Below are 13,106 nucleotides of genomic sequence, written 5' to 3'. Positions count from 1 at the left end.
GTCCGCCCAAAGCGACGACCCGTCCGCCCAAAGCGACGACCCGTCCGTCCAAAGCTACGACCCGTCCACCCAAAATGGGTCGTCGGGTCAGAATTATAACCCGCCGAGCAAGGTTAACCGACCGTCGGCTCCTTTGTCCCAACGTATCAAATCTTGAAGACGGCCGCTCACGCTGAGGGTCTATGTTATGGCCCATGTTTTTTTCGTATACTTTACGAAATTTCCCTCTTTCAGGAAGTAAACGATGGCATTGCCCAGAGCATTTACGACGCTTGGCGAGCTTGCGGCGACGGAAGCGACGACGGGAGATTGGGAGATACTACAACGACTCATTGAAGTTATCGAACAGGTGTTCCCAGCAACATGGCGCGATTGGAAAGTCGTGGCTTTTTCAAAGAGAGATTTATTTGGTCAAAAAATTGATCCACAGATTTTCAACAAACTTCGTTTTGCTATTCCCACTGTGTCCTTGGTGAAGGCATTTAATCCAGATGCAAAGGCTGTATCTGAAAAAACATTCAAAAGTATAAAACTTGCCTTACTTGAATGGCCTCTTTGCAGAGCACTTATTATTAACCCAAAGTCTGTTGCATCAAAGATACATGGTTCTTCAGCCAATTTGGAGCTTTTTCTAGCTGCTATAAATGAAATAAAAACATCTTTTATTTCAAGAGAGGAAGTAGAAAAATTGATATCGGACGTCGATAAACCTTCGAGAAAGAGAAGATTATCATCCCCAATGTCGCGAAGTCATAATATAAAAAGAAGTAAGACTGATTCTGAAGACATCAAGACTCTTAAGGAACAAACCAAGGCTTTACAGGAAATGGTAGCTCAGCTGCTACGCAATCATGGCGCAGAAAACGTGAATTATTCTGACGACGAAGAATCGGTTTTTAATTCGGAGGAGGTTCAACCGTCATTCTACGAACTGTATGACAAAGATAACTCCACTGAACGCTCATCTTCGGCTTTTCGTGTACCAGATTTAAACCCTAACATTCCTGAGTATTCTGCAAATTTGTTTGACCTACCTCCCTGCGTCAGAGAAGCGGAACCAAAAATAATGCCAGCTCCGGATGATCTACTAGACCAGGGAGTGGTTTGCCAGAGATTTGGTAAAGAGTCCTGGGCTAACCTTCGATATGCGGAAGTTCAAAAGAAATTGCAGGCTGCTCCAGCTTTTACCTCGTTATCAGTAAATACGCAGCTTTCAGCCAAGACTCCTAATTGGATTCCATATGAGCATATTGTTAAATTTGACCAAACTCTAGGTGCAATGACCCATGGTCTCCTTCTACAGAGAAAACTACTGAAAGAATCCCTAATAAGTTTAGCAAACGAGGTTAAATCAAAAACTCTTAACGAGGCTATCATTAAGAATGTTACGGGTCCGGACACAGAGTTCAGAAAAGTCAGTGATGATCTGCTTCAATATACCTGTGGGCGTCGTGCCGAGGTGATCGAATATAGACGTTCTGTATACAAGCCACCGTCTAAGTATATGCACAGTGCGTTGCATAAGGTACCACCTTCTAGTGCGTATCTCTTTGACGAAGATGCTCTTTCAGAAACTTTTAGAACAAATGGTGGTTATTACAAATTCTTCCCTGCTCATAAAGTCTTGACAGATTGCCAAACCAATCGACAGGGACGCAAAACAGATCAGCATCCTTCTGAAAATAAGGTATCCCATTTCAACAGAAGGAAGAATCAATCTTCTACGTGTTCATCCACAACCATGAAAGGTTTCAAAAAACCATTTGAGGCAAAGCCAAACAACAAAAAAAGGGGGGGAGGGCACGCTAAATCCGGCCCATCTCCTAGGAAGCACTCCACAAAACCCTTTTGACTATACCCCGAAAATCAGTCTAGCGGGGCGGCTAAAGTTTTTTGTAGAACAGTGGGAGAATCACGATGCCCCTTCTTACCTCATAAACATATTGACGGGTTTGTCTATCCCGTTCAGCAAAAAAACCGCCTTTAATGACAAAATCGGAGACAAACTTAACCAGATTTCAAACTGTAAAATCGGAGGCTATGCAATCGGAAATAACAAGTCTACTTCAGTTGGGGGCTATAGAAACTTGCAATCACGAGTCAGTTTTCCTATCCCGAATGTTCTTGGTTCCAAAATCGGATGGCAATCAAAGACCAGTCCTCAATTTGAAACCACTGAATCGTTTTCTAAATCCAAAACCATTCCGTCTCATAAACCACCACAGGGTGCCAAAGTTTTTACAGCGAAACGATTATTTGGCAAAGCTGGATTTATCCAACGCTTACCTACACGTGCCGATAAAACCAGCTCACAGACGCTTCCTTGCTCTGTCGTACGACGGCCAATGCTATCAAATGACGGCACTTCCGTTCGGATTGTCCGTAGCCCCAGTTATCTTTGCTCGTCTAACAAATTGGGTGGCAAGCTTATTACGATCCCGAGGTGTTCGTGTAATCGTTTACTTAGACGATTTTCTGCTGGCTTGTCAAAACCTAGATTCTCTAATCAAGCAGATAAAAATGACCACGAATCTTCTAGAAGAGTTGGGATGGATAATAAATTACGAGAAATCACGCTTGCGTCCCACGCGCAAACTGGAATTCTTAGGTGTAATTTGGGATACGGAACTCAACGTCAAAAGTCTGAGTGCAATAAAAATAAAGAGAGTCGGTTTGGTATTGAGTCAATTAAAAGAAGAACGTGTCTGGACTTGGAGAAAGGCAAAATCCCTATTGGGCCTTCTTATATTCGCAGCTTTTGTTGTTCCACTCGGTCTCCTAAATTGCCGCTTGATTCAGAGGGCTGTGAACAAAATGGATATGTTTCAGCCAGACCAGAGCCAACCAATTCCCAGCTCAGCGTTAATAGACATAAATTGGTGGATGAACAACCTGTGCAAAGTTTCCCCGATATTCAATCAAAACCCAACTCTCTTTCTCTCGACCGATGCATCCGACATAGGATGGGGAGCAGAATTGAATGGCGAGATGATGTCAGCACCTTGGAGCGCAGAGCAAAAGAAGTGGCACATAAACGTCAAGGAACTCTTCGCGGTGTTCCAGTCTATAAGGTTGCACATCACGGCGTTAAGAGGCAGGGCTGTAGTCGTACAATCGGACAATCGGACTGTGATATCACACATAAAACGACAAGGCGGAACCAAATCAGCCGCCCTCTTGAATTTAACGAAGACCATGCTAAATATATGTATGCAAGAAAGTATAACTCTTCACCCTCAGTTCATTCCCGGACGATACAATCTAACAGCGGATGGTCTATCCCGAAAAAAACCAATTCCAGAATGGAGCCTCTCTCAAGCAGTTGTTCAAAAAATATTCGAAAGGTGGGGGACTCCAGATATAGACCTGTTTGCGTCAGACTCCTCGGCGGTGGTTCCACGATATGCGAGTCTGAACCCCAAGGACAAGGGAGCATTTTTTACGAACGCTTTCAGTCGGACATGGGAGTTCAGGTTGGCCTGGGTGTTCCCTCCACCATCTCTAATTCCTCAAGTTTTACATCACTTGAACGACGCGCGGGGAACGTTTGTAATAATAGCACCCAAGTGGGACAAATCGTTCTGGAGAGCGGATCTCCGTCGGAGAGCTACAGCTCCGCCTTATCAGATCCGCAACCTGCAACATCATCTCAAGGACTTGTCGACGCAAGCTGTTCCCTTAGAAGTGAACCGGTTAAAATTGGAGGCTTGGAGGATTCAGGCTGGAGTTCTCTAATTAAAGATTGGTCACCACAATATATCTCTCTGATAGAGAGTTCGTGGAGGAAATCAACTTTGCGTACATACGAATCAGCATGGAGACGTTGGCGCAATTGGTGTTCCTTAAATTCAATTTGCCATCTAAAACCGACAGCTGATCAGGTAGCTCTGTTCCTAGGTTATCTTCACAAAAAATTGCATTTAGCGCCGAGAACAATAAAAGTACACAAATCTGTGATCTGTACATTCTCAGATTTTTCTAATGCGGCAAAGCTTCGTTCGCATCCAATAATCGCACGAGTGATTAAGGGAATACAATTAAGTAGACCTCCTGCTAACAGGAGATGTGTATGGGATGTATCAATACTGATAGATTGGCTTTTGGTGAACCCGCCTCAAGATAATAATCTTTTTCAATTATCTAGACATGTTGCCTTGCTGCTCCTCCTTAGTACCGGTCGTCGGATTCATGATTTGACTCTTTTACATATAAGCTCTGGCGACATGATAAAAACTGCAAATTCGTTAATTTTCTGGCCAAAGTTTGGGTCTAAAACCGATTCCAGTAGTTTTCGTCAATCGGGTTGGGAATTTACATCTAACACAAAGAAAAACTTGGATATTCCCTTTTGGACAAATAAACTTGTTGTCACTTCAGAAAGTCGTAGGTTAGCACGCCCACGTTTGACGGATTTGTTCATAACCACAAGGGGGGCGGTTAAAGCCGCGTCGCGATGCGTGATAGCAGGATGGATACGATCAGCTTTTGAAAGTGTAGGTATTAATGCATCCCCAGGAAGTATCCGTTCTGCTGTGGCGTCTAAAAATTATGGATTACTACCCCTTGACGAAGTTCTTAGAAAAGGTAATTGGCGTAGTGGAGCTACATTCTTTAAACATTATTTTAGAGAAGTTAATAGAAGTACTTCTAATTCCAATGATACACCAAATGTGTTAAGTAGTTCCTTTAATATTTTATTATAACTTTTGAGACTGATTGCCGGATCTCAGTAATTTATATTGTTATTTGATTATTACATGAATAAGAATTTTAAGAGGTTGTGATACTTAACAATTAAAATAATTTTGTTGTTGGATACCAAGATTTGTTTCTTTCTTCTGATGATTAATAAAGATTAGATTATTTTCATGTCTTGTTTCTCTTTTAGGTATTGTAATTGTAACCATCCACTTATAAATAGGTAATTCCTTATTGTTGTTTCACAGTACGCCTTATATGGCCGGCAGAAACCAAACAAGTCTCTTAGGGTCAAGCCGCAGGCTCAGACCTAAAATAGAACCGTTTTACCCCCGAAGGGAATAAAACGGATATTTTGGGTCTAGCCAAGGCTTGACCCAATTTAAGGCCTTGCCGGCCTTTTTTCTTGAGACGGTACTGGAGAACGCGCGATGCGCTCCCGCCGGCCGCGCCTCCCGCGCTCCCCGCGCTGTTTTCAGTGGCGGGGCGCGACGATATAAGCGACTATTGCTGTGAAACGGGCTAGAACACGTGTAATTCATTCTCAAAATACGAAGTGTAATCTCTTACCGTCTTATTACAAAACCCGTTCTAATTAAAGTACTAGGATTAAACTGGGTTTAAACCATGGACTAAATAAAACCTTATTATAAAATAAAGTTTAACGCTAAACCATGGATTATCTATGGTACTAAAGTTAAACCCGTGAGACCCCTAGTTTATCTCTGGACTAACTTCGGTGCGTCAGTCAGATGTCAATCGACAATTTTGTTTTGAGGTTAGCGTGAATTTATTTCGTGTGTTTCGTACTTACAAATTCTTAAAAATGGATTATGACATGATCGACTTCGTGGATTTGGAAGACTTGGACGTCTTGGAGACGTCTCGACAATTTCATAGACGTCGTCTTCGTGTGAATCCTTTTGAAATGAGTGACGAAGATTTTAGATACAAGTATAGGTTTACAAAACGTTTCGGCGAGAAAATTGTGGATCTTTTACGTGAAGATTTGACCCACGACCCTCGAGGATGCCCGTTGAGTCCTGAGCTCCAAGTGGTTTGTGCATTGCGGAACTGGGCTCGTCATGAAGTAAGTGCTTTAAATACCAATACTTTTATAACGGTTGACAAAAAGCTCAACAATATTTTAATAATTTAATGATATTACTGTTTTTTCGTAGATTCAAGACGATACAGCTGATTTGCATGGTGTGTCCCAACCAGTTGTGAGCACAACATGTAAAAGAGTGGCAGAAATTTTGTCACGTATGTCCCGAAGGTTTATAAGAATGCCTGCTACCGTAAACGAACAGGCGGAAACTATTAGGAAATTTCGCAATATCGCCAATTTCCCCACTGTAATTGGCGCAATTGACTGTACTCATATAAGAGTAAAGAAAGTAAATGCTGATGGGGGTCAATTATATATTAACAGAAAAGGATTTTCTTCAATAAATGTACAGGTATTAATACAAATATTTTAATTTTAAATTGTGATTGTCCAGTTTACTCTTTACCAACACCCAAAATACTGGTACCAATAGAGAATAACTTGATTAACTTCCTTTTGGCAACTAATATACATGTATTATAAAATTACAGAGAATGTAAAGTTCTAATAAGCTGTCATTTTTCAGGTGGTTTGTGATGCTGACCTGAAAATCATGGACATTGTTACCAGGTGGCGCGGCAGTGTACATGACTCTAGAATATTTAGAGAGTGTAGATTGAAGCAGAGGTTTGAGGCTGGTGCATTCTCTGGAATATTACTGGGTGACAGTGGCTATCCATGCACTCCATACTTATTTACACCAATATTGAACCCTGCTAGTCCTCAAGAAGAAAGGTACAATAGGTGTCATATACGTACCCGGAATACAGTGGAACGATGTTTTGGGTTGTGGAAACAACGGTTTCGTTGCCTATTAAGAGGCATGTTTGGGGATGTAGAAACAGCAAAGAAAACAATTGTTGCATGTGCGGTTCTTCACAACATTGCCATAGACATGAGGGAGGACGTGTTTCCTGGTGAGGATAGCTTTGAACAACCTTCATCTAGGGAACCTATTGCACAAAGCTATATTCCCAATTCAGTAAGGGGAAATATTAGGAGGAGGCAGTTCATAGAAATGCATTTTTAATAAATAATTTTTAATACAAATTGTCGTTCCTTTCTCTTTTTTATCTTTTTGATTCAATGACATGTTACTATTCAGTACCAGTTTTTTTTTTTGATTCTAATAGTGCTATTTCTAATTCTAATTTTTTTATTTTTAGTTGTGCTATTTTGATATTATATTGATGTTCCACTTCCATAATTTCCAAGTGTCTTTTTTTAAAATCAGTATTGCTTTTTACAATCGACTAGCGCATGTCTTCACTTCTGTAAAACCAAATATATAGTAATATTTTTAAAATTATTATTTAAGTGAGAAAAGTATGCATTAAAAGCAAAAAGACATTGAAAAAATTTTGGTGCTTGGGGTGGTACACAAATGCACAATCCATTGCATTTCAGTCAGGTACTCCAGTTGAGCGACCGAAGCATTGGTTTCCCCAAACATTTGCAAATATTAAAAAGTACATTACATACTATATAATATATCAGACCAAGTATTTATTTCAATATACCTATTTTGTAAACTATTTCTTCTTTTTTTTGCTGCCCTTGTCGCCACAGTGTCATCATTTTTTAATGTCACCATTTTGGCACTTTCTTTTTCTTTAGTTGAATCGTTGGATGTTGCTAAAATTATTTAAAATATTGTATATGTACCAAACTAAAGTTTTGGAAAATTAAATATGAATTTGAAATTAAACAAACTTGTGATTGTCATTATTTTATATTTTTGCTATTATTATTACCTTGCACCTCCAAAACAATATGTTCCAGATTTTCCATGTTCACTGTGTCAGTTATTCCACAACTAGGGCCAGCCTCAGCTTTGGAAATAATTTCTGTGGACATGGGAACTGGAATCTAAAATGAATAAAAATTTGTATTTATATTATAAAACCAATGTTATTTCTTGCTGCCATTTTGATCACAATTTAATAAGGTACCTATTTTATACTTCATAGGAATATTATTATTATCGAAATTTATAGTTAATGTCGTTATTAGTAGTGTAATTAATTAAAATTAAATTGCATGTATAATTCAGAACCTGAGGATCATCATATTGAATTGTAAATTGCATGCTCTAAAGACTAATTACAGAGCACTACCTATTGAAATAATGTGAAAAATATAAAAATTGTAATTAGATATAGGATACAAGTTATTTAAAAAAAAATTACCACTCCATCACTATCATAGTCATTGACTTCAATAATAAAATCGTGAGGAGCAATTGCCATTATTTCCATGTCCTCAGGAGAAGGTGATTGTGGTTTTGCGCCACCTCCTGTTTTTAATTGCTCTTTCCTATGGCTGGATAAATTTAATTTTGCAGATAGTTTCATTCGCTTCCAAGCGAGCTTGAGCTCACCATCTGATCGGCATTTTCCTGTAATCTCGTTGAATCTAAAAAGAATGCTGATATTGTAATAATTTAAACAAATTGTACTTATATACATATTATGGAATAAGCAATCAATACTTACTTAATAGATATATTTTTCCATTCTTTTGTCTTTAGCATGTTAATTGACGTTTTTGTCGACTTATCCTCTATAACGTGTGCAGACTGAGCAATAAGTTGACGTAATATTTCCTACAATAATAAAAAGATTCCCATTAGTCGAAATAACGATACAAGTAACGCAAAGTAATAAAAATTAATTTCAAACTTGCACTAACTTTTTCTTCAGAACTCCAATTTTCACCCCTTTTTTTCTTGTGTTGTTCTGTTGTGTCACTCATCGCTTAACCACACACAGACCTTCTATCAGCGCAATGTTAAGATCACAAATCAAATCAGAAATAAAACTTTATTTAATATGAGCGCAAACGTAAATAATTTTGATTATCTCGCCTTGAATTCGAGCAGCCCGCAAGTACTACTTCACTCCGATTCACGCTAAATTGTTAAAAATATATAATAACATAATAATACAAAGCTCCTTCAAAATATTTATTGCTCTTGTTCAATAGGTTAAAACTTGAGCAATTACCAATTTAGCACATATTTTTGTATTGATAAATGAGTGAATACGCATTTAAAGTGTAAAATATAATATCGACATATAAAGAAATGGAACGTTGCATCGAATTAAGCCTGTATGAACGAATGAATAGGAATGAATGATTGCTATGTTTCGTTTTTTATCTGTAGATGTTATTTAAACCATGGACGATCCTTGGTCTAACTGATCTCCGGTTGGTTTTAGATTTGTAATAAGGACACATTTAAAACTGGTATTAACTTTATTACTGTAACAATCCTGGATCTTTTAGTCCTGGTTTAAACCAGTATTAAAGTAGATTTTTGTAATAAGACAGTTAGGGTCAAGCCTTGGCTAGACCCAAAATATCCGTTTTATTCCCTTCGGGGGTAATAAAATTATAGACTACGTGTTAGATAAAGATGTATGGAAAGACAATGTGAGTCTACGTTCCACACAAATATGTTTCAATATGTATTCTATAGCATTTAAGTTTATTTGAAAAGAGCAATCCCTAGACTTTCTTACTCGTTCTTCTCAGGGAGGTCAGCGTAGTGAACGAGCAGTAGCTTAAAAAATGACGTTTTCAAGTATAAACATTTTACTTATGAAACATTGACTTACAAATAAATGGACGACGGGTCTAATACAAAAACCACGAACAAAATGTCCTAAGTCAACCTATTTAAACGTATTGACATGTAAAAGAATATGAAAAAGCTAAAACGTTGAATTTGAATTGTAATGTCATCGCAGTACTGTCTAATTTTGCTTGCTTCGCTGTCAGTCGAACAAACGAAGACTAAAGCGTGAAAGACGCTCTGTATACGATTTTAACGCCCTATAAGTTCGGACACTTTTTAGCGCGGACCCGACGTCCATATAATTGTAAGTCAATGTTATGAAACAAATGATTGCAAAAATCAAATGGATACTACCACTGTGCCTGACAGGCATATGTTAACAAATCCCATGTGTCTGTAACCTTCACCAGCACCCTTACCCTGGAATACCGGAACGCATTAATGCTCACATTAATGCTTATACATTTTTCTACTCCTGTACTTTATTAATCTGTCAATTATAATTTCATAAACCATATCACAAAGGCGCTCTTTTTAGTTCTGAATCAAAATTCTATAGTCTATGGCAATCACCAGTGAACTGAAAATTTTCATTATAATTATTAATACAAAGATCGAACACTCAGAAAAAATTCCTTCGATCCGGCCGGATTATATGCAGGCCGGAAGATAAAACTTTCATAGATTTCTCATAGATGGCGCTACGACTAAAAAGTCAAAAAACCAAAAAAATACAAAAACACGACAACAAGCACATAAAAAAATTCGTGAGATCCGCTGGTTCGTTCCGTGGCTTTGTTGGTATAGCGTCTGGCACGGTATGCAAGAAGACGTCGTCATCTTTGTATTAATAATTATAACAAACTAGTGGAGTAATTTCACAAAAAATAATTTAATATCAATTCAATAAAAATTTGATTAAATTAATTGCTTAAAACTGTTGATACAATTATTGTGCTAGATAGGTTCAGATGGAAACAAATTAAATTACCACCTTCAACGACTCTTGTTTAACTATACATTTTTCTTTCAATTTCCTATATTATTACATTCAAAAAAATACCCTCACTTTCCACATAAGGCGCCTTCCACATCTATCTAAACACAGAACTATAATGAGTTTAAAAATATGCTAATTTGTAATATCAAATATGACGGCTACTCAAATGCTCTACTGCCTCCTGATTAGTTAAATTGGCCTGTAGGTCTTGCAACTGGGCTATTAATTTTTATTAACCGACTTCAAAAAAGGAGGAGGTTCTCAATTCGTCTGTATGTTTTTTTGTATGTATTTTTTGCGATAACTCCGGTATTTGTGAACTGATTTTCATGATTCTTTTTTTGTTGGAAAGGGGGTACTTCCATAGTGGTCCCATTTTATTTTGAAAAAAATCCTCGAAGGGTGGCTGTTCACGCATGAAGATTCATTTTTATAAATAGCGCCTAACTTTAATTTAGGAGCAATTACTTTAATGGTTGATTTCGCTATTTCTCCAATCCAAGGCGTTTTTCTCTCAATATACTTTGAGTAGTGAGAACCGATTTTTATTATATCCAGTATCAAGTCCTGTATAGTGGCGAACTAGGGGATATTTCAATAAAACTTAGCAAATAGACGTAATTCCATGTACTTTTGAGATCGGTTTTTTTAGTACTCTGTACTGATCATTGTAAAAAAAATATTGGTTAAAACATAAGCGGCACTTGGCCACTTCTATTCCATCTCTTTAGTTTTTTGTTTTGTAGTATTTGTTCGGCTACCATTTGAGTTTGTATTGTCAAGGATTGTTAACAAAATATACATTAAATATTGGTTACGTTCATTATTTTATTTACTCGTAGAAATGGTATTGTACGCAATCATTACATAACTATTTCTTAAAAAATAGTACCTAATACTTCGGCCATGGTATTCGAAATTACAGAAATTAATATTTTAGTATTGCTGCCAATAAGTTATAGACATAGAAAATCGATAAATCACCAAAACGTCTAATCGCATCGCAGTGTCAGCCTCGTTTCGGGTAAACTACAAACGATCTAGCGTGTTACGGTTCAACTGAGCCGCTTTTACGCCTATTGGCTGGTGTTGCGGTCAAACCATTCAATCGGATAATGAGATACGATATAGATATAATACGTAACGCAGCCCGTATTAAATGCATACACAAATATTATAACAATATACTAAACAGACAGTGTATGTCATTGACTTACAAATAAATGGACGACGGGTCTAATACAAAAAGCACGAAAAAAATGTCCCAAGTCAACCTATCTAAAATATAGAAAAAGCTAAAACGTTGAATTTAAATTGTAATGTCATCGCAGTACTGTCTAATTTTGCTTGCTTCGCTGTCAGTCGAACAAACGAAGACTAAAGCGTGAATGACGCTCTGTATACGATTTCAACGCCCTATAAGTTCGGACACTTTTTAGCGCGGACCCGACGTCCATATAATTGTAAGTCAATGGTGTATGTACAAAAAAAAAAGGAAATTAACACTCTATAGTCAGTCTTTTTTGAAGATAGAGTAAAATGACACTTCGTCGCCTTACTTCCTCAAACCCGTATCTTAAAACATAAAGTTACTGAAATGCAAAAAATGGATTGTATATACCACTTTTGAAAGCTAATTTCATGTAACATTTCCTTCATATTCATACACTGGCTTACTCTAATAACTCTTTTTAAGATACTGTAGCGCTGGTGAGCGGAGGGGGTGCGTAGAAATTGAGACGCAGACGGAAAGTGCACAAGGCGTATATTAGGTACACGACGAAACAAAAAGGTATGCGGCTAGGGACCCAGCTGTATGTCTCACTAGCGTGAAAGCACACAGTCCAGTGCCAAAATCTTAAAAAAGCAGTAATAGGACCGAATCGTCTCAACAACTTGAGTGCCGTTCAGTGCCGAATCAATGCTGTAGTGGTAATAAGCGTCAACAATTTGATACATATGAGATTACTTATACTATTGGAGTTAACAAAACGATAGCGCGTTTCAGAGTACAACTAATGCCATCTAGCGGTGGCGCGATGGAACTATTGGCGGAGTTGAAGTTATAGTTGTTACAATACGAATTTGAGAAAGTAAGTCATCGATTTGTTGGGTTGTCAGTTTTCGTAAAATTATGTTACTTTTCAAAAATAGTCATGTAGTTGTTGTTGACAGTTTTATCGATAGATTGAGAAAGGTAGATAAAATTTTGCCAAAAATTACTGAATTATGAATGTTACGACGTTCTAATGATTACTAATTAGTTTCTTTATTCTTATTTTGACAGTTGGCCTACTAATATCGAGCTGAATTTTTATTCATAGACATTTTAACAAAAATGGCCGGGTTTGATTATCTATATTGAATTAAAATAAAAAATTTTAAAATACGTCTCCACTTTGTATTTTTCATAAACATAGTTCTAAATATGTACAGTGTATATATGTATAAACTTACAAAAATTGATAATTCAAATGAACTTGTTCTCAGTAATAATAATAATGGGTCGGAGATGATTCAAATTAAATAAGTAGTTGTTTATTCCATAAGCGTGACCAATATTCAGTCGATAGTCGATAGAATATTTATCGACTGCCATCACTAGCTGCTTGCAAGCGGATAACACTTTAGCGCAACGAACTATCACTTTACTCTGTCTTAAAAAAATACAGACCATAGCTAAAGGTATAATAAGGAAACATCTGGAAAATGTCAAC

At 37.4% G+C, this 13,106-nt stretch overlaps 1 protein-coding gene across 1 annotated transcript; it reads left to right on the top strand.

The window, feature by feature from the left end:
• Positions 1 to 5,287: 5,287 nt before the first annotated feature.
• LOC113233655 (putative nuclease HARBI1) lies at positions 5,288 to 6,913 on the top strand. The gene is made up of 3 exons (XM_026468825.1): positions 5,288 to 5,788; positions 5,880 to 6,161; positions 6,336 to 6,913. The coding sequence occupies exons 1-3, from the start codon at positions 5,525 to 5,527 to the stop codon at positions 6,837 to 6,839; spliced, it is 1,050 nt and encodes a 349-aa protein (XP_026324610.1). The 5' UTR covers positions 5,288 to 5,524; the 3' UTR covers positions 6,840 to 6,913.
• The last annotated feature ends 6,193 nt before the right edge of the window (positions 6,914 to 13,106 follow it).

This window comes from Hyposmocoma kahamanoa, unplaced genomic scaffold (genome assembly GCF_003589595.1).
Source record: "Hyposmocoma kahamanoa isolate Upper Pololo Valley unplaced genomic scaffold, ASM358959v1 79, whole genome shotgun sequence".
NCBI classification, from domain to species: Eukaryota; Metazoa; Arthropoda; class Insecta; order Lepidoptera; family Cosmopterigidae; genus Hyposmocoma; species Hyposmocoma kahamanoa.
The sequence above is the reverse complement of the archived record's forward strand: the minus strand, read 5'-3'. Positions and strand labels throughout refer to the sequence as shown.